Genomic DNA, 22677 nt, shown 5'->3' with positions numbered 1-22677 from the left:
GAAAAAAGGACTAGCATTAGGGGTTAATAATTTTGTGATTTTAATGGGGTTGATCCAAATCAAAGAACAATGATGGCTACCAATGTTAATCCTAAAGCTTATAATTAATTACGATGTGACTTGCTTTTCATTTGGCCAATAACATGTGGCTTTCTTTGGATCAAATGTTAACCACCACTTATATATTACTCCAAGTCTCAACTACTCCCAGTAGTAGGTTCAAATTCCAACCCTGTTAATTCTCAACAAATTTCTTTATCATGTTCAGAATCTTTAGATTATGAAATTTATGCTTGTACAAAATAGAAAATTTATTCGTATCTTTTATCTATTTAATAACATATAAAAGTTAAAATGTAGAACGAATTATGGTCTTATTATATATTTTTTAAACAACCATTTGATAAGTGTGAAGTTAAGTGATAATTTTTGTAATGTGAATGGTAATGGTAAAATTATGGTCGAAATAAAATATGAAGGACAAAATTACTATACAATGCTTCTGATTTAAGTTGATCTATTTTGCGTTGGCGGTAAAGTTTTATCAATCAATTTGTTATGTGGATGAGAATTTATCTCCTGGATGGTACAAAAAAGACAGTTATTTTGTCACTGTATCTGACTTACTTCACCAGACAGAATGACAGTTAAAGGAAAGGTAAACCTGCAAATCTCCCCTGGCCAAAGGTTACATAAATATTTTTAAAAAAAAATCAACCAAGTTACTAACAAAAAAGGGAACACGACAACCAAGGAACGTTTTTTACTAGTACTACTCCTTCACTAATAAAGGAGAAAAAAATTAAATTAAAAGAAGAAACGAAAAAGAAAGGAAAAGACCCAGACTTTCTCTCTCTATGCTGTGTCTCTATTTATCACTCTCTCTTTCTCTGAACTCTGTCTGATACCTCTGTTTCTGTGTGTTTACATTGGGTAGCGTTCATTTGGGTTTCTTTCTCATACACTGAATTTTAAGGTAATACTAGTGCTACTCTCGTTTTTTTTTATTCCTTGGGTTTTCTTTTTAAAAAAAAAAAAAATTGTATTTCTTTTTTAAAAAAATTATTGACAGTTAAGAAGACACATGGTTTTCTTTGCCCTAGATTCTGTTAAAATCCTTATAGGGAGCTGATCTCCGTACACTTTCTCAATTTTCTTTCTTCTCATCACATTTCCATTGAATAGTAGTATAATACTCTCGTTCATCTTCTGTTATTCTACATTTATTTGTATTCAAGATCTGATTTTTTTTTCACTCAATGTTCATTCTGGGATTTGGGTTTTTTATTTGGATACTTGGAAAACAGAAAGGCAAAAGCTTTTTACTTCGTTTTGAAGTGTGAATTTGCCTTGGAGCATTACTACATTTTCTGGGTTTTAACTGTTTTGGGGCAAAACTGGGTTTAATGTTGAAGAGTTAAAAAAGAGGTGATGCTGCTTCATGCGCTGCGAAGAAGGTGGGTTTGGGGTTACTAACAAGGAGAGGGAGTTCTTCGGCATTTGCATCTTCAGCAAAGGTAACTTCTTTTTCTTTGTAAAGGTATCACTTTGACAGCTAAATTTTGCTTCTTCCGGAAGATATGGAATTGGATTATATTTGGTTTATGTATCAGCTGTATAGTTTTCATATCTGGGAATTGCCTAAAATTATCCCTTTTTTTATAATAAAGAAAATTTTTATTTTCTTTTCCTTATTGATATTGTAATCGTAGGGTTTTGGAGTGCATAAATGAAATTGAACATTTTGTATACTACAATAGAATGAGCTTACTGAAGAAGGCAAATTGGAGAATAAGTTGGAATCAACATTTTGTGTTCTATATATCAATCTTTTGCTGGCTTTCATCTACCGATCCAGTGTTCATTTGGTTGAATATTTGTTTGCCTGATTCTGCAGGAGACCGAGGAGCAAGCTAAAGTGGCTTTTGTTGGTAATGTCAAAGTCTCCCTCCCCTGAACCACGAGATTGTGGACCCTCATCTTCTTCTAAGCCTAGGTGAGTTAATGTGGGTAGTGAGTTTAGTAGAATATTTGAATGAAAACAATAAATAAGTATAACAAGCAAATTACAGAAATAATCTCTATAGTCTTAATCAACCGAAACATCAGGTAGTCAGTTTCTCAATTATTCTGGCAATTCTAAGTGTTTTGGGTTCTATGTTTGTTCTGATTCTGTTAATGCTAATTATTGACAAATGAATCTGCTGTTTAAATCCAGGGAATCATATGGAACCACTGGAGTGGGCGATCCCGATGATACAGTGGCTACAGTTGCTCGTTTTATTGAGCAACTGCACGCCAACATGTCTTCACCAAGTGAGAAAGAAATTATCACAGCTCGTGTGTTGGGTATTGCCAGAGCAAGAAAGGAGGCAAGAACACTTATTGGTTCTCATGGCCAGGCAATGCCATTGTTTATATCCATTCTCAGGAGTGGCACCCTTGTAGCGAAACTCAATGTTGCTGCAACTCTGACTGCATTATGCAAAGATGAGGACTTACGGCTGAAGGTGCTTCTAGGTGGATGCATTCCGCCATTACTCTCGCTTTTGAAGTCTGAATCAACTGAGGCCAGGAAAGCAGCAGCAGAGGCAATATTTGAAGTTTCCTCTGGTGGTCTTTCAGATGATCATGTTGGTATGAAAATATTTGTTACAGAAGATGTAGTGCCAACTTTATGGGAAAAACTCAGTCCAAAGAACAAGCAGGACAAAGTGGTAGAAGGGTTTGTTACCGGAGCTTTGAGGAACCTTTGTGGTGAGAAGGATGGCTACTGGAGAGCAACACTTAAGGCTGGAGGAGTAGATATCATTGTGGGTCTTCTCTCTTCTGATAATGCTGCTGCTCAATCCAATGCAGCTTCCCTCTTGGCCCGATTGATGTTGGCATTCAGTGATAGCATCCCAAAAGTTATAGATTCTGGAGCTGTCAAAGCCTTGCTTCAGCTTGTAGGTCAGAATAATGATACTTCAGTTCGTTCCAGTGCTGCAGATGCTTTGGAAGCTCTTTCTTCAAAGTCAAGTGCAGCAAAGAAGGCAGTTGTGGATGCAAATGGTGTTCCTAGTCTCATTGGGGCTGTTGTTGCGCCTTCTAAAGAGTGCATGCAAGGAGAGCATGCCCAAGCTCTGCAGGGCCATGCGACATGCGCTTTAGCAAATATTTGTGGAGGGATGTCTGATTTGATACTGTATCTTGGGGAACTATCACAATCTTCTCGCTTAGCTGCACCAGTTGCTGATATAGTCGGGGCACTTGCTTATGCTCTAATGGTGTTTGAGCAGATTTCTGGTCTTGATGAGGAACCGTTTGATGTACCACAGATAGAGGATGTATTAGTAATGTTGCTCAAGCCTCGTGATAATAAGCTAGTCCAAGATCGTGTCCTTGAGGCCATGGCAAGCTTGTATGGTAACACCTACCTCTCAGGATGGCTCAATCATGCAGAAGCAAAAAGGGTGCTTATTGGACTCATAACAATGGCTGCTGCTGATGTCCGGGAGCATCTAATACTTTCTTTAACAAGCTTATGCTGTGACAAAGTTGGTGTTTGGGAAGCTATTGGCAATCGAGAAGGTATTCAGTTACTCATATCACTGTTGGGCTTATCCAGTGAACAGCACCAAGAGTATGCGGTACACTTGCTGGCCATCTTGACTGATCAGGTTGATGACAGCAAGTGGGCCATTACTGCTGCTGGTGGGATTCCTCCATTGGTGCAGTTACTGGAGATGGGATCCCAGAAGGCAAGGGAGGATGCAGCACATATTTTATGGAATTTATGCTGTCACAGTGAAGACATTCGTGCCTGTGTTGAAAGTGCAGGTGCAGTACCAGCATTCTTATGGCTTTTAAGAAGTGGTGGACCAAAAGGGCAAGAAGCTTCAGCCAAGGCTCTTACAAAGCTTGTCCGAACAGCTGATTCTGCCACTATTAATCACTTATTAGCTTTGCTTCTGGGAGATACTCCAAGCTCAAAGGCCCATATAATTAGAGTTTTAGGCCATGTGCTCATAATGGCACCACATGAGGATCTTGTGCATAAGGGATCTGCAGCTAACAAAGGACTGAAATCTCTTGTCCAGGTTCTAAATTCCTCTAATGAAGAAACTCAAGAGTATGCAGCTTCTGTCCTAGCTGATCTATTTAGCACAAGACAAGATATATGTGATAGTCTTGCAACTGATGAAATTGTGCATCCTTGCATGAAGCTTTTGACTAGCAAGACTCAAGTTGTTGCAACACAATCAGCTCGAGCATTGGGTGCTCTGTCTCGCCCAACCAAGTCCAAAACTGCTAGTAAGATGGCTTACATTGCAGCAGCAGATGTCAAGCCTCTAATTAAATTAGCAAAAACTTCTCTTATTGGTGCTGCTGAAACTGCTGTTGCTGCTTTGGCCAATCTTCTCTCTGATTCCCATATTGCTGCAGAAGCACTGGCTGAAGATGTTGTTTCCGCTTTGACAAGAGTGCTGGGGGATGGAACTTCAGAAGGTAAGAAGAATGCATCAAGGGCTCTTCATCAATTACTCAAGCATTTTCCAGTTGGTGACGTACTCATTGGAAATTCTCAGTGTCGTTTTGCTGTTCTTGCACTTGTTGATTCCTTAAATGCAATGGATATGGACACCACTGATGCTGCAGATGCTTTAGAAGTAGTTGCACTCTTGTCTAGAACAAAAAAGGGTGTGAATTTAACTTATCCACCATGGTCTGCGCTTGCTGAGGCTCCATCAAGTTTAGAGCCTCTTGTGCGTTGCCTTGCTGAGGGGCCTCCTCCACTGCAAGATAAGTCCATAGAAATTTTGTCTAGGCTTTGTGGGGAACAACCAGTTGTTCTCAGTGATTTGTTGGTTGCAAGATCAAGATCTATTGGTTCACTAGCCAAGAGAACAATAAATTCTGCCAGTTTGGAAGTCAGAGTTGGAGGGGCCGCACTTCTTACATGTACTGCGAAAGAACGTAAACAGCAGTCATTGGAAGCCCTTGATCAGTCTGGGTACTTAAAACCTCTAATAGAAGCTTTAGTGGATATGGCAAAGAGGAATTTAAGATGTACCTCTTTAGAAATTGAGGTCCGAGCCCCAAGGGATTTTGATAGAAATGCATTCCAGGAAGGCGAGGAGTTTGATGTTCCAGATTCTGCTACTATATTGGGTGGAACTGTTGCTTTGTGGTTACTGTCAATACTGTCTTCCTGTCTTTCAAAAAACAAAATTACCGTAATGGAAGCTGGTGGACTTGAGGTTCTTTCTGACAAGCTTGCAAGTTATGCTTCCAATCCTCAGGTATGTCTCTCTCTCTCTCTCTCTCTCTCTCTTTAGTGAATGGTGGAACAACCTCCACTTTTGCCCCACTGTATTACTTGCTCTTTAGGGCGTGCTTGGTTGGGAGGAATGGCTGTCATTCCTCCTCTATTCTCGTTCTTAAGATAAAGTTGTATTTGGTTCAATAGAATGGCTATTTCAAAGAACAGCTATTCCAAGAGAAGCTTGAATAGCCATTACCAAGGCCCCCTTGGTAATAGCTATTCCAAATTGTTGGAAATAAAAAAAAAAGTTGATTAAATAAATATATCTTTTTACAATTTAAAAAATTACCTTATAAAAAAAATACTAAACCTATTTTTTTTTCTCTCTTCCTCACTCCTTGTCTCCTGAAGTGCAGAAGACAAAATTTTTTACTTCATTTAAAAAAAAAAGGTGAAAATATTTAAATATTATTTAATATATTAATATTATTTAACTATAATAAATATTATAAAGAATATTATTTAATATTATTATTTGAATATAATAAATGTAACAAAGAATATTATTTAGTATTATTTAAATTTAATGAAGTATTTTGTCTTATAATATTAAAGATAATTTAATTATAATAAAAGATTTAATTATCTTCTAATACCAAATATTATTAAATTATAATAAAAATATGTTTGTATTTTGGTGAAAATATTATTTAATTATAGTAAAAGTTATTTTGATTTTATTACTTAGAATATTTTTATCTTTTAACAAAATAAATATTTTAATTTTAATAAAGAGTTTTTTTTCTCATCATAGTATTTTTGTTTTTTAATTAAAAAATCTTTAAATTTTAATAAAAGATATTTTTATTATTTACTCATTATTCTTTAACTATTCTTAAAATTATTTCTGCCAACCAAACAATGGAATAAGTAATAATAGCAATCTCTGTCCTATTCTATTCCCATGGCTAATCTATTCCCTTAGAATGGCTATTCTATTCCCATTCTATTCCTTTCAGTGAACCAAGCATGCCCTTAGTGAATGGTGGAACAACCTCCACTTTTACCCCACTGTGTTACTTTACACTTTCTCTCTCTGTATCTATTCATGACAAAAGCAGAACCTACCTCTCTGCAGAAGATGCTGAACAACCTCTTGTTTGGCTCTTTTACATTTTTTGCTATAGTATGAGCACTATTTCACCTTTGGGAGCTATTTTCATGATTGATTTTAGAAAATGACTTCCAGGATAAACATATAGGCGCTTTAGCATAACTGTGAGATATTGGTCTTTGATAATTTAGATATTATTTGGTCAATTATTAGAGGAACAGTGTGAAATATGTTAAATCTAGGTTAGTCTCCCTTTTCAATTTTCCGGTCATGCTCCTTAATGTTATTCTGGCATATAACTACTCCCAGAGTGTGCAAAGAATCTGCAAGCTTAAATACTTGCACTACCTTTAAATAGGTTTCTGGTTGTATTCTACCCTTGTTGTATGCAGTAAAGATTTCTTTAAGAGCAGCTTATCGAATTGTTGCTTTATGTCTTATATACAAGGATGAGGCATATTTGCACTAGTGAAACATGCCACAACTGTAGATTCATAGAACTAAACTGGCAAAGGTATCTTCTGGACGTTAATTACAGAGAATGAGAAAAAGTGAGGAAGAATATAATGTTGACTTGATTGTGGAGTAGAAGTGGGAACATGTGTTGTGAACAGATAAAATATAATATTAATTTATGTATATTCTTGCAATCGCTGCTTAATTTTGTTTTTGTTGATATGATATACCATCATGCATATTCGTACGTAAGATTGCTTGCTGAAGATTTTGATAGCCAAGCTGAGTGCTGCATTTATTTACAGGCAGAATTTGAGGATACGGAAGGTATATGGATTAGCGCCCTGCTTCTGGCTATTTTGTTCCAAGATGCAAATCTTGTTCTGTCTCCTGCAACCATGCGCATAATACCTTCACTTGCTCTTCTGCTGAGATCTGAAGAAGTCATTGACAGATATTTTGCTGCTCAGGCAATGGCTAGTCTAGTTTGTAATGGAAGTAAGGGTATAAATCTTGTCATTGCAAATTCAGGTGCTGTTGCTGGGTTGATAACATTGATTGGCTATATGGAATCAGATATGCCCAATTTAGTTGCTTTGTCCGAAGAATTTTCTTTGGTACAAAATCCTGGTCAAGTTGTTCTAGAACATCTTTTTGAAATTGAAGATGTGAGAGTTGGCTCTACTGCACGGAAATCTATTCCTCTTTTAGTGGATCTCTTGAGACCAATACCAGATAGGCCTGGAGCCCCTCCAATTGCTGTTCAACTCTTAACCCGCATTGCTGAGGGAAGTGATACCAATAAATTAATCATGGGTGAAGCTGGAGCTCTTGATGCTTTAACAAAGTATCTGTCTTTGAGCCCTCAAGACTCAACAGAGGCTGATATATGTGAATTACTCAGAATATTATTTGGCAATCAGGATCTTATTCGATATGAAGCATCGCTTAGCTCCTTGAATCAACTTATAGCGGTGCTGCGCCTGGGTTCAAAAAATGCTAGATTCAGCTCTGCAAGGGCTCTCCATCAACTTTTTGATGCTGAAAATGTTAGAGATTCTGAATTAGCAAGGCAGGCTGTACAACCATTGGTTGACATGCTTTGTGCTGCATCAGAGAGTGAGCAAGAGGCTGCTCTTGTTGCCTTGATCAAATTAACTTCAGGAAATACTTCAAAAGCAGCTATAATGACTGATGTGGAAGGAAACCCACTTGAGAGTCTACATAAAATCTTATCTTCTTCTTCATCTTTGGAATTGAAAAGAAATGCTGCACAACTTTGTTTTGCACTCTTTGGAAATACTAAATTTAGAGCAAACCCTATAGCCTCTGAATGCATACAGCCCCTTATTTCTCTTATGCAGTCTGATACTAGTACAGCTGTGGAGTCTGGAGTTTGTGCTTTTGAAAGATTGTTAGATGATGAGCAGCAGGTGGAGCTTGCAGCAGCATATGACATCGTTGATCTCCTCATTGGCTTGATTTCTGAGAGAAATCATGAGCTTATTGAGGCCAGCGTATGTGCACTCATAAAGTTGGGGAAAGACCGCACACCATGCAAATTAGACATGGTCAAAGCTGGTGTTATTGATAATTGTCTTGAGGTACTCCCTGTTGTGTCCAGTTCATTATGCTCCTCAATTGCAGAATTGTTCCGCATTTTAACAAATAGTAATGCTATTGCTAGAAGTTCAGATGCCGCAAAAATAGTAGAGCCTCTCTTCATGGTTTTACTTCGTCCAGATTTTAGCTTATGGGGACAGCACAGTGCCTTGCAAGCACTTGTAAATATCTTGGAGAAGCCACAAAGCCTTGCAACTCTGAAATTGACTCCCAGTCAAGTCATTGAGCCTCTGATTTCATTTCTGGAATCACCTTCTCAAGCTATCCAGCAGCTTGGAACAGAATTATTGACTCATCTACTTGCACAGGAACATTTTCAGCAAGATATCACAACAAAAAATGCAGTGGTGCCACTGGTGCAGCTTGCTGGAATTGGAATATTGAATCTGCAGCAAACAGCAATTAAAGCCTTGGAAAAGATCTCTGCAAGTTGGCCGAAGGCTGTTGCTGATGCTGGAGGTATTTTTGAGCTTGCAAAGGTCATCATTCAAGATGATCCTCAGCCTCCTCATGTGCTTTGGGAATCAGCTGCTTTGGTTCTCTGCAATGTTCTGCATTTCAATGCTGAGTACTATTTTAAAGTCCCTTTAATAGTTCTGGTCAAAATGCTGCACTCCACACTAGAAAGCACTATTACTGTGGCTCTTAATGCCTTAATTGTCCATGAAAGGAGTGACGCTTCAAGTGTTGAACAGATGACTGAAGCTGGAGCTATAGATGCGTTGTTGGATCTACTAAGATCTCATCAGTGTGAAGAAGCTTCTGGAAGATTGCTTGAAGCTTTATTTAACAATGTAAGAGTACGGGAGATGAAGGTTTCTAAGTATGCCATTGCACCCTTAGCACAGTATTTGTTAGACCCACAGACAAGATCAGAGTCTGGCAGGCTTCTTGCAGCTTTAGCTCTTGGAGACCTCTCCCAGCATGAAGGACATGCTAGAGCCAGTGATTCTGTTTCTGCATGTCGTGCACTTGTAAGCTTGCTGGAGGATCAGCCAACAGAAGACATGAAAATGGTTGCAATTTGTGCATTGCAGAACTTTGTAATGCGGAGTAGAACTAATAGGCGAGCTGTTGCTGAAGCAGGTGGCATATTAGTAATTCAGGAACTTCTACTTTCTCTCAATGCGGAAGTTGCTGCGCAGGCAGCACTGCTGATCAAATTCTTATTTTCTAATCACACACTTCAAGAATATGTATCAAATGAGCTCATCAGGTCATTGACAGGTGATATAAAACTGCAAAAGTTTGATTCGCTCTTTTTTACAATTTGTTGGTTTCAGTTCAGAGCATGTAGATGCAATGCTAAATTGTTTCTTTTGTTAATTGAAAAATTAATGTTAGTGAGAGAAAGAAAAAGGAGGAACATTCTACATATTTGCTTGAAACTTAGCTCGATTCATTTGTCTGAAGTTCATGTTCACTTGATATGACTTCCATTTTACACTACAAGAACGTCTAGCCAACAAACAGCACCTAGCTTAGGCTTTTCACTTTTCTCTTAGTTTCCTGTCTCACTTTCTTTTGGTTCTCGCTCAACATTGCATTTTAATATTGAAATGTGTAATCACTTGGTTGTGCAGCTGCACTAGAGAGAGAATTGTGGTCCACTGCAACTATTAATGAAGAAGTGTTGAGAACATTAAATGTGATATTAGCCAACTTCCCTAAGCTCCATATATCTGAAGCAGCTACCTTGTGTATTCCCCATCTCATAGGAGCACTAAAGTCTGGGAGTGAGGGTGCGCAAGAATCTGTATTGGATACCCTGTGCTTGTTAAAACATTCTTGGTCAACCATGCCAATAGATATTGCAAAATCTCAGTCCATGATTGCTGCTGAAGCAATTCCTATTTTGCAAATGCTGATGAAAACCTGTCCTCCAAGTTTCCATGAGAGGGCAGACAGTCTATTGCACTGCTTACCAGGATGTTTGACTGTTACCATCAAGCGTGGTAACAACCTAAAGCAAGCTATGGGAGCCACAAATGCATTTTGCCGATTGACAATAGGCAATGGTCCTCCCCGGCAAACCAAGGTAACAGTTCTATTCAAAGGTCATTGGAAAAGAAACTATTTGTATCCTACCTGTAGATTGGTCTTAAGCCATATGAAATGTTACTTGCTCTTTATTCTTGGAAGATCTCCATATCTTAGCCTTTTTCTTTTCTGGTTTATTTATGGTGATGCATTTTGCATTGATTGCCATTTGCCAGGTTATAGAAAATGGAGGTTTTAGAATATTATCATTTCTTTTTTTATTTGATGGCTCCTGAATTTGCCACTTCATAAGGCATTTATGGCATGCATGACTTCATTGCCTTGTTGCGATTTTTGAGTTCCTCTTTGTTAAAAAAATTTGAAGTCTGCAGGTATAGATTTATCAAGAAACTCAGGGCTTAGCATTTCATTTATTCATCAAAAGCTTTTTCTAAATTATTTATTCAGATAAAGAATTTATTAATAAGTCGAGAATTTCATTCTTTTTTCAAAACTTTCTGGTCTGCACCATGATTCTATATTAGACACTTCTTATGTGATTGAAAAATAGAAGGTTTATATTTGTATCCTTGCTGATTATCTATCATTTGATTACTACCAATGTCCGCACTATAACACAAGTGATTGTGTACCATGATTAGGTTGTGAGCCACAGTACTTCTCCAGAGTGGAAAGAAGGCTTTACATGGGCTTTTGATGTGCCCCCAAAGGGACAAAAACTCCATATAATTTGCAAAAGCAAAAATACTTTTGGGAAGGTAATAACATTTCCAATTTTATGCTGAATATATGGTCTAGTTGTTGCAATACTCAATGCAGTGCTACTTGTTGCTTAAATGAGCAAGTTTTCTTTTTGTAGTGGGAAAAGTGCGAATAGTTATAGTAGTTCATATCTCTCTCTCACAAATGGTATTACTTTCTGATTTCTGATCGAGATGTTGGCTTTTTCAGACAACTCTGGGAAGAATGACTATTCAAATTGACAAAGTTGTGTCAGAGGGAGTATACAGTGGTTTATTCAGCCTTAATCATGATAGCAACAAAGATGGGTCTTCAAGAACACTTGAGATCGAGATTATCTGGTCGAACAGGATATCAAACGATGATAGCATGTAAAGGGTAAAAGATTATATCTCTACAAGCAACCACAATGAAATTTACAGAAGACAGATAATAATATTATCAGGTACAGGAGGAGTTTCGGTGTGCTTGTGTAAGTATTATATAAATATATATTTGTTGAAGGTCCAGTTTTGATAGTAAATGCTTAAGATGTAAAGTATAAATTGTTTATTGATGTGAGGAGATGAAAAAGAGAATCAGAGAGGTTTCCCTCCGGTGTCGGGGGAGTATAAAAGCTGTTTAGAAGTTTCTTGTACAGTTGAGTCTTTAGGGACCAGCCAGAGGAAAATGGCATTGCAAAGATATGATGAAATTGGGCTTTTTGGCACGAAGTGCTGCCTTGTTAAATGGTGCGAAATGGCTGTATTTGTGCTCATATTTGTGTTATCTGGCTGCCTAGACTCTTGAAATTCCAACAATCCACTTCTTTGGGCGCCTATTCATAGACCCAAAGACGATAATCCCTTGCTTTTCAAAATTATCTTGCCTTTATTTGTCTCATATCTGTCTAATCCTTTGAATTATTACACATTTGAAGTAAGAAATGAGAAAATTTCATTCTATAAGCACTAAGCCTTGTATTTGTTTACGATCCCAATTCCTAGTTTCCTAATGCATGTGAAATTGAGGGAATAAGCCTTACCAAAAGTCAGCCTGGTTGACCAGATGCAGTATTAGTAAGCCTAAAATGTAAAACCTAAGGTACAACTAATGACACTGTGCCCTGCCAAAAGTTATTAACAATTCAACTTAATATGCATCCTTCAATCATAAAGGTACTTCCGGGGAAAGACATGTGATTATTGCCAACTATATTATCTAGTATTTGATTATACAGAGAGACTCATGAACGGAATCACCAACCACCCCAAGTTTTTACTCCAGGCAATAAGATAGCAAACAATTCACATGCATCAACTAATTCCCCATAACAAGGAGTAAAATAATCCCAATCCTGCAGGATGCACTTGCAGTTAACTAATGGCAGCTCCGACATGCAAGTGGTTGAGACTAGGAAGAACTTGAACTGAGATGCGAAAATCCCTAATACGTACAGGGAAGGTTAGCTTAACTTTTAACAACTATCTTCTGCCTTTAGGATCTCAAAACTACATTCTTTAGGTATTCAGGACTCACAGACTACATAAGCAAACCCTTGACATTTGTCAGGCCAAAATCATACAAAGAGAACATCTTTGAGATCCTGCATGAGTGCAGGGAGAAGACACAAGCCCCTGCCCGACAAACAGCTACTTTGCCGCAGCAACCAGTGCAGATCTAGCTCGTGTGAAAGTAGCAATGAGTGATCCAAGCTGCAACTTATCATTGCACCCAAAACTCAAATGATACCTGCAAATGGTAAATATATGGGTTGATGTAATTGAAAACCACTCAACTTGCGTACATGTATAACTTCAACCACCTTGTTCATTAATCAGCAAGTTCATCAATATCCAAAAGCCAAAATGGCAGATGCTTCCTTCTTTAGTTTCTATTATAATATCGATAGAGAATACAAACACAAGTTTGAGCTTTCATTCCTTACTATTAGTTGTTACAGTCTTTATTACAATGAGGACTTATCAAAATGCCATTACCTACCATGTAATACCTTCCACACCCTATTGTTTCTTCTCACATGCTGAACCATGGGCATTTCCCTTCTATGTGGGGGAAAGAGCTACATTTGATTATAAAATTACAAAACTGGCCACAATGGAGTGAACTAGAATCATCCGTATGCAAATATTAAAACACATACAGACCTATAACTGTCATTTCCTTCATGATTTCAAAACAAAGGCAATAGCGTTCTCTTTCAGGGGTTCCATATCATCTACTAGTCAATAATTCTTCAATCTATTATCTAATAACCAAAGTATTATTTATATTTATGTTAAGCAAATTTCTTTCAACATTCTGGCCCCAATTAAAACAGCCAACACCCAACAAATAGCCTGAGTATGAGAAAGGGGAGATCTCAAACAATAATAACAAGATGACCTAATGGCTTTAAATAAAAAATCTTATTTCCACTAAGCACACTCTAATTAAAGTCCAAATCAAGAAATTCATAATACTTGAATAAAATAGTCTTATTTATTAAATAAATGCTGAAAAGTGAAAACATGGTGCTTATTGTAGCCAAATAGCCTTGACCATACTTTTCATCTTCACTCTTTTTTTTTCTTCGTTATATGATGCATTCATATTTTTACATCTCAATACCTCAGTTTTATTTTATCACTAGCCTCAACTAAAATGAAACAACAGTTTTTTTCTACCAATCATTCATCTGTATCTGTTTGTGTGGTGTGTGTGTGCGTGCGTGCGTGTGTGTGTGTGAGAGAGAGAGAGAGAGCAGCAGCAGTATATGTACTTACTCTATGTCAGCCAAATCGTTAATTAATTGAACTCGAACATCTGAGGGCATCTTAATCTTGAAAACAAACCTGTTCAAAAAGAGTAGTGGATGACTATCAAGCAATAAAAGCTCCAAGAGTGACCAATAAAAATTATAACGGACATGGCACTTACATTGTCACTTCCCTTACAATATCGACCAAGGCCAATCCTTTCCTTGTCTTGATTTCAGATATCCCTACACAGAGTTAATTACAGAATAAACAGATGGTTCCCAAAAGAACAAAAACTACATCTACAGACTAGAATTGTAGTGATTGTATAACAAACTGAAGAATTGGGATGAATACGTTTAAAACTCTCAGCAAATGATTCATTCAGAAGCCAGTAAGATATTTGCTCAATGTCTTTAGGCAACGGATTTCCAGTACAGAGATAAACGGCTTCTTCTGTAATCTGCTGAGAAGCCATGTGTGTTGACTGCATATAGCAAAATATATATATATTAACAATGCCACTCTTGCACATTTGTAAATAACACCAAAAAATCAACAACTCCATAGGTAATTAGGCATCTTCATCTCCCAAATCCCCCCTCAACAAGGGCAATGAAGTACATTCTATGCATTAAAAAGAGTTGACATCATCTTAAAACACAAACACATGACCTGACATATTAAGTATAACTTAGATGAGACGTCAACCCTCCAAATAACAATGAAAGATCATATAATAATGTAGCATGACTTACTTCTGCAACAAAATCAAGAAAAGATCCGACCATCAATCCAAATTCAAGAGGAAAGCATGTGCACTTTTTATAAACAAAATTTCTAAAATATGCTCAGAATTCTTTAAGCAACATTGAATATACCATCTGTCTTAGCCCATTCTAGTTCTTGCCAAAATTCGAGACTGCCCAATCATGATATGTGCAGGTCATATATCATCTTTTGTTTTTCTTTCAATGAGAAATTTCAACTAAATCTCTTTTCTATTTCCATTCTCTTTACCAACAAAATGTTAAGCATCTCCACCCTCCCCTCCTTTTCTGTGACGATGCTGACAGCCAAGCAGAATGACTTTGCAGCATTAAGTACAATTAACCAATATTAGGAATGACTAGTGCTTTCAAAGATTTAGAACATCAATACCAACCTGTTGTTTTTCTAACTAGCATTTCTAAAACAAGTACTATTATCATACACACCAATGTACACAAAAGCAATATACAAGTAAGGGATCTAAAAACCTGCAAAATGTTTAAAGCCTTTCTCATGTCACCATTGCTAAGCCGTACAAGTGCTGCCAAGCCACAATCAGGTACATCCAGCCTGGTCCAAAGAGGCAAAAAGTTTAATAACATTCAGGTGTAAGATTCAAAGTCACAGTCCAAAAAGAAAAGGTAAAGCCACACGACAAACACCAAGGAATTAATTTTTCACTTTTTCACAATTCTAATACAAGGTTGAAAATGATTCAAGCCAAGCTAGGCTTTAAAACTTTCAACTAAGCTGATTACATATATAAGCAAGCTTGAGACAGGCCTGAAATGACAAGCTCCAGCTTAACTAGTGGCAAATTTGTAAAATCTGAAGGTTGGTTTTTGTAGGCTTATTTTATTTACAAGCCCACTCAAATATTAGCAATTTGGAACAAAGAATCAATCTAAAAGTTTTAGAATGTTAGCAGTTTGAAACCAAAAAATAAAAAAACAGAGAAAGAATTCTATTTATAGGCTGACAAGTCAACAGAGTGAGCACAAAAGAGTGACATAAGGAAACAGAATACATGCCTTTCAGCCTCTATAACATGTTTAAGTCGCTCAGTGACATGAATAGGATCAAGAGGTGCAAATCGGAACCGAGTACATCTGGACTGTAGTGCTGGAATGATCTTGTTGACATGATTACAGATCAGTGCAAACCTAGTATTCTTTGTGTATTTCTCGATAACTGCAGACAATCATCGAAAATATAGGCATAAAAAAGATAATAATAACTTGTCAATGAGATAAAGCTTGTCAGGAACAATTTATACCTCTACGCAAGGCAAATTGTGCATCCTTTGTCATAGCATCTGCCTCATCAAGTAAAATCAACTTTACTGATGACTTTGCCCTGTGAAAACCTCCATGTTAACCATCAATAAGTTACCTTTGCAAAGCATTTATTGAGACCAAAATTTTATGGCACACACAGTCATAAACATATAAATGAGTGCAAAACGCCGTACCAAAATCCAAAACACAATTAAAAAAAATCAACCCTAGCAACACCCCCCTCGCCCCGGCCTTTGGCACACACTCAATCACTCTAAAACTCTATACCAAAATCAAAACACAGACAATCATGAAAGAGGTAATCGTAACTCACAGACACCCAAGAGCATTTTCAGCAGCAATAGAAGATAACAGCCAGATTGAAATAACAACTACAACCAATTTATGCAGTGTCAAATTCTGAACTGCTACACTGGCAGTAGTTGTCACACTGATGCATTATATAAGCAATAATGGAGTAAAATTAATTGTGCACAACAAAAAAGAATTTTACCCAAATGAGAAGCTTTGAGTGCTAGCAAAATCTTGAATCTGTTGCCTAACAACATCAATGCCCCTTTCATCTGAAGCATTCAGCTCGAGAATCATATTATGATAATGTGCTCCATAAAGCTTCCGTGCCACAGCCAGAATGGTGGATGTTTTGCCCGTACCGGGAGGACCATACAGCAGAAGATGCGGCAATCTGTTCTCGCTCGTAAGCCTGTCAACTAATTATTCCAAATTCAAAAATAAAAAAACGAGTACATAATTTGTTACTATAAGATATCGAGGAAAATAACATAACAAATCCAATTTCCTTGAATTTAGTAGCCAAGAGAATGATTTTATTAATCTAAAATTAATTGCTAATTTACAATCAACAATTAAAATGAAAGAGCAAAACGAAAAGTTTGAAATCTCGAATTATATTTGCCTCTCCATTTCCTGGAGTTCCTTTCTTTTTTGCCCCTATAATTCAGTGAAACAGAGAAAAAAATACAAGCAACTTATGGGGAAACATATTTACTTATCCAATAAAATGGGGGAAATACATTTTAAAAAACCTAGGATGGAGAGAAAAAGGAATTACTGGTGTCGACAATGTCGCGGTGAGCGGCGACGTCGGCTAGGGATTGAGGGCGGTACTTCTCGACCCAGGGAGTGGCTTTGGTATCGTTGGTTGTGACGACATTTTTGCCCTTGCTTAGCTTTCGAGAGTGGTTTTCTTTCTGGTGATTGTCGTCTTCGTCGATGTCCATCAGAGAAACTACTTCCGCCATTGTCGACGAGTTTTTTTCTTCCTCTTTTTACTTTGCTACGATCGTGGTCGTTCGATCCCCGCCGTTCACTACGGCTGATGAGTGTGAGAAGAACCCAAGGTGTTCTGTGTCATTTTTGACGAGTGTGAAGGCGCCAACCCTGTTTTCGAAGCGCGCTTCTTTTGCTGTACGGTACTACGGTTCGTCCGGTTTCTTTTTTTTTTATTATTTTCTTTTTGTTTTAAGTTTTAACAAAATCCTAGTATGTAAAAGATTCTTTTTAAAGAAATCAATTTACATTTGTTGAATAAATAATCTTGTATAAATAGAAATATGATTGCATATCATATTATATAAATTGTTGTGGAAATTACTCAAGAATCAACAAAGATAAAATTCAGAGAAAATAAGCAAACAGAAAAATACAAAAATTTACGTGGTTCGGCCTCTTGCCTACGTTCACGGAGTGAAACTGTTTTTCTATTATTGAGAATTTAAAGTACAATAAATTGACCTTTATGATTCTCTAAAACAAATCAAGATCCCTTGCACACTCTTCCTCAATAACCTCCCAATAACACTCACTCAAACCACTATCGTTCCACCCAGAGCAAAAGATAGAGTTACAAGATGTTCATTCTCTAGAGTTCTTAAAGCACTACTTGCAATTCTAAAGCCTAAAAATCCACTTTTATAGTATAAAAGTCCAAAGTAGAATGTGATTAGGATTCGATGTGGAATAAGAAGTTTAAAACCATACAACTACTTAATATTGTATACAAACAAAAATCATAATCAAATAAGATCTAGAATTTTAATCAACCTAAAACTCAACAAATCTCCACCTTTGACTTAAATTCAAAGTCCTTAAACCTCTTTCAATAGTCGCACCTAATTGTAACTTCCTAACTCCACCTACTTTACTTTCCAACACCTTGAACAACTCTCCAAGCATAAGACTTTCTATATCATTGGCCTTTATAATTACCACGACTACACATACCGAATCAAGCATAGTCCAACACTTGATTCCACAAAACAGCCAATGCACCTGTGTAGCCGTCAAGTCAATAGCACTAATTGACTTCGGAAAGGGACCTCGACGACCTTTCCAATTCACTGCTGGCAAGATTTTTCGTCATTTCACCATCGTCTACACCATGGGAACCTTTCATCACCTCCTTGGCAAGTGAAATCTCACTTTGGTAGCTACCATCCCTTGTGCACTGTTCCCATCCTTTCGAGGCCTCACATTCTAGATGATACAAGCAATTATGCAAATTCCCCTTCATTAGGACCATGTTGCCTTGTGTGACTTTTACTACTCCATCACAAGCAAAATATCCATACCCTTTGGAGTCTAACAGGCTCAATGATATTAGATTCTTACGCATCTTTGGGACATAGGCCACACCACCCAAAGAGCGCACAACCCCATTAAACATTTTGATTTTCACCACTCCAAGACCCATGACCTTCACTATTGACTTATTACCCAAAGTCAAATTCTCAGCCACCCCTTATTGAAGTAAATCAAAATAATATTTTTGATAATATATGTGAGTAGCAGAAGCAGAATCTAAATACTAATTAGAATTTGCATCCATATTTTCTGAAATTGTAAAGACATCACAATCATCACCTTCAGCAACGAAAGTACACTCACATTTGTTCTCGTTACTTTCATCCCCTTTTGTAGGACAATCCCTTTTAATATGCTCATACCCTTTGCATTTAAAGCATTGAACATTGTTGGATCTAGACTTGCCACCCTTAAATCCCTTACCAGTTGACTTCTTCCTATTAGCCTCAATTACTAATGTCAAGCCATTTAGATCTCTATACATTTCTTTACTTTTCTTTCGAGCTTCACGATACATTAACGTTACTTGTGCTTGTTCTAACGTTATTGTATCCATCCCACATGTAAGAGATTCCACAAATACCTCATAGGAGTTTGGAAGCGAAGCCAAGAACAATAGTATATTTTCCTCTTCCTCCACCTTGACATAAACCTTCTTCAACTGATCAATGATTCAATCGAATTCATTCATATGCTTCATAAGGTCTCCATTCTCCTCCATCTTTAAGCGATACAACTTTTCGCCTAAGTTGCAACTTGTTAGAAAGACTTTTCGCCAAGTAAATTTTCTCTAACTTTGCCCACAATCTTGGAACAGAATCCTCATCAATAACATGATTAAACACATTATCTCTAATGCAAAGCCGAATAGTGCTTACACACCTTTGCTCAAATTCTGCCCATTCAACATCCTTCATGTTATATGGTTGCCCTTCCTCATTTCCTAACAAGGGACGCATTAAACCTTGTTGCACAAGGAGATCGTTCATCATTCTCTGCCACTGCGTGAAACTAGTATTCCCATCAAACTTCTCAATTGAAAAATTCGTAGAACTAGTAACTTTCGACATCCTTGTTGAATTTTGAATTTACTGAACCCGAAGCTCTAATACCAGTTTGTTGTGAAAATTGCCCAAAAATCAACAAAGATAAAATCCAGAGAAAATAAGCAAACAAAAAAACACAAGAATTTACGTGGTTCGACCTATTGCTTACGTCCACGGAGTGAAACTGTTCTTCTATTATTGAGAATTTAAAGTACAATAAATTGACCTTTATGGTTCTCCAAAACAAACCAAGATCTCTTGCACACTCTTCCTCAATAACCTCCCAATAACACTCACGCAAACCACTCTCGCTCCACCTAGAGCAAAAGATAAAGTTACAAGATGTTCCCTCTCTAAAGCTTTCAAAACACTACTTGTAATTCTAAAGCCTATAAATCCATTTTTATAGTATAAAAGTCCAAAGTAGAATGTGATTAGGATTCGATGTGGAATAAGAAGTTTAAAATTATACAACTACTTAATATTGTATACAAACAAAAATTCTAATCAAATAAGGTCTAGAATTATAGTCAACCTAAAACTCAACATAAATTGTGATAAAAGGGGTTTTAATTATTTAAATCTACTTATAAAATTAAAAAAATCACTATAAACGCATACGTAATAATTCATTTTATAATTATAATATATCAAGGTCAAGCAATTTGTTTTTCGGGATTAGAATCCTCAAGTCCAAAAGCTAATATGTTCCCATTAAACAAAACATGCTCTTTTTATGTTAATTTATTATCTAAGAGTCTAAAAATATTTAACATGTTGAAGATAAAAAAAAAGTAAATATGATTTTTTTAAATTTTTAATTAAATTTTTAAAAAATTACAACTTATAAAAAGTAAGTTTTTCATATTTTAATAAGTAAATAAAATTATAATAATTAAATATAATGTAATCAACATGCGTCTATCGAAATATATCATATCACATTATACAATACATATTACATATCAAATTATATATTTTTTATATTTGATCGAAGATTATATAGTTTTTTATTAATATATTATCTTATAATTCATAAAGAGTACAAAATATTTAAATGATACAAAAGAGATATACATTTTACCTTTTTTTTTTTATATAAGAATGTGTTTATAAATGTCATCATCCTAAAGGGTTTGTTTTGTTGAGAATGTTTGTTGTTTGATTTTGCCATAGAAACAATAATTGAATGTTTATTGGATGGAATATGATCTAAGTCATAGAAAATGGCAGTTTGTCTTGACATGCTTTATCGGTTATAAAACATGTCATTCTAGATGTGATTTTAAACTAACTTATAACTTATTGCATCAATGCAACTTGGTTCCAATACCCAAAAAGCCAAATATAATTTATAAATTAATGTCAATAATGAATCATGGAGAATTGTGTTTCAATAATAATACTATAATATTTGTTTGTTTTAAAATTTTTTATGCATATAATTTTAAATAATAATAATAATAGTAAGAGGTAATAAATAGGTTATGCAACCAAGAGTAATATTTTCACTTAACTAGTTAACTCTATCAATCTCTCCAAAGTCACTTAACCTTGATTTTTCTAAAAAATATATGTGGTCTTTCATTGCAAGAAAGCCATGTACCACACGATACCCCTTGAAACGTGTATGTATGTAGATATCAATTGGCTCAAGAGAAATTGTAATTATAATAAAATAATAAATAAAATACACCACCGAAAAATGTATATGAGAAAATCATGCAATTATTTATATTTATATATAATCAGGGTCCTAAAATCATATCCAAAACATGTTAGAGATATGTTTTTGAGGAGCCTTTGCCTTCATTTTGAAGAATTATAATACTTGCAAGCCATTATTTTTTCTATAATCTTAAAAATAAAAAATTTATAATATAGATTTTTTTTCATAATACTTTTCAAAGCTCATAAAATATTTAAGAAAATTTAAATGAATTCTTATTTTTCTACCGTCTTAAATCAAGTTTTTGTAATTTTTTTAGACAAATAAACTCTCATGATTAATAATTAATTACTAATCATTAATCAAAATATTATTTATTATTTTTATATTTACGTGACATTATCATGAAAGATAAAAAATAACACGAAGTAGGAAAAGAATCCATATTGTATACATCAAGAGATTGTCTGTCAGCTAATGCATCATGATTTAGACTCCTCCATCATCATATACAAGGTATATTTCATACTACTTCCTTGTTAGATTGGCTGTTTTTAACTTAAACATAAGCAAAGTTATGGTTAATGGGGTTCCGTGGAATATGGTATTTGATATCTCATGTTGGTTTTTTTGCAAATGGAGAATTTTATTCGAATAAGACTCTCTTTATAGAGAGCTGATTGAATTTAATTCAGAGCTAGGCATTAGATACACGTTCGACTTGAATATATATTTTGCAGGAAGGGAATTCAGATGCACCAACCAGGGTGGAACGTTTGATAGGGTGATTACCACCCAGTGCGGACTGTATTGCTTTTAAATGTTGATGGTGCTTTTTGACATTCTTTAGACAAGGCAGCGCCGCAAGGTGCATCATGAGATGCACAAGACGAAGGGAAGGGAGGTTTCTCACTCAAATTAGATAAATGCTCAGCTTATACATAGGAGCTTTGGGGTGTTTACAAAGGTCTAGATTTGGCATGGGCTTGTCCTAATTCGGACTTTGACTCAGGCAATCCATAGTTGATTATATAATTAACAAGAGTTTCATAGTAGAAAAAAGATTTATAGTCTATAATAATCTTTTTTTAGATATTAGAGACTTATTGTTATATAATGCAATGAGATTTTGTTTACTACTATTAAAAAGAATATAAACTGATCTCTGTTTTCAAAATGAAAAAATGACATATAAATGTATTATATTAATATATCATGTCATCATTTTTTATATTATATTAATATATTTTATTGATAAAAAAACAATGAGTTATTATGAGTACTTTAATTAATGATAATTAATTAATTATTAATAATTTATTTAATTTAAAATAAAAATATAAAAATTTAATCAAAAATAAAATTTAT

The 22677-nt window shown here is 35.7% G+C and overlaps 2 protein-coding genes across 2 annotated transcripts; one reads left to right on the top strand and one right to left on the bottom strand.

Moving 5' to 3' along the window:
- On the top strand, nt 856–12025 carry LOC18592372. The gene is made up of 8 exons (XM_007019068.2): nt 856–976; nt 1308–1517; nt 1898–1996; nt 2219–5285; nt 7124–9668; nt 10025–10479; nt 11084–11200; nt 11394–12025. Exons 3-8 carry the CDS (start codon nt 1935–1937, stop codon nt 11556–11558), a joined length of 6411 nt encoding a protein of 2136 aa, XP_007019130.2. The 5' UTR covers nt 856–976; nt 1308–1517; nt 1898–1934; the 3' UTR covers nt 11559–12025.
- LOC18592371 (replication factor C subunit 5) lies at nt 12412–17430 on the bottom strand. The gene is made up of 9 exons (XM_018125756.1): nt 17063–17430; nt 16484–16700; nt 15969–16048; nt 15724–15883; nt 15181–15262; nt 14279–14408; nt 14103–14166; nt 13949–14017; nt 12412–12914 (listed from the first exon to the last, which is right to left on the bottom strand). The coding sequence occupies exons 1-9, from the start codon at nt 17250–17252 to the stop codon at nt 12815–12817; spliced, it is 1092 nt and encodes a 363-aa protein (XP_017981245.1). The 5' UTR covers nt 17253–17430; the 3' UTR covers nt 12412–12814.

The sequence above is a fragment of the Theobroma cacao genome, chromosome 8 (genome assembly GCF_000208745.1).
Source record: "Theobroma cacao cultivar B97-61/B2 chromosome 8, Criollo_cocoa_genome_V2, whole genome shotgun sequence".
NCBI lineage: Eukaryota > Viridiplantae > Streptophyta > Magnoliopsida > Malvales > Malvaceae > Theobroma > Theobroma cacao.
This window is presented reverse-complemented; position numbering and strand designations above follow the sequence as displayed.

Excerpts from the sequence above, each read along its gene's own strand:
- LOC18592371 (XM_018125756.1), bottom strand. The coding sequence starts at position 17,252 with ATGGCGGAAGTAGTTTCTCTGATGGACATCGACGAAGACGACAATCAC. Across the intron at positions 15,263-15,723 it reads CATGTTATAGAGGCTGAAAG|GCTGGATGTACCTGATTGTG; the intron begins GCATGTATTCTG and ends TCTTTGGACCAG. Across the intron at positions 14,167-14,278 it reads ATTTGCTGAGAGTTTTAAAC|GGATATCTGAAATCAAGACA; the intron begins GTATTCATCCCA and ends AACTCTGTGTAG.
- LOC18592372 (XM_007019068.2), top strand. The coding sequence starts at position 1,935 with ATGTCAAAGTCTCCCTCCCCTGAACCACGAGATTGTGGACCCTCATCT. Across the intron at positions 5,286-7,123 it reads GTTATGCTTCCAATCCTCAG|GCAGAATTTGAGGATACGGA; the intron begins GTATGTCTCTCT and ends ATTTATTTACAG. Across the intron at positions 10,480-11,083 it reads GTCCTCCCCGGCAAACCAAG|GTTGTGAGCCACAGTACTTC; the intron begins GTAACAGTTCTA and ends TACCATGATTAG.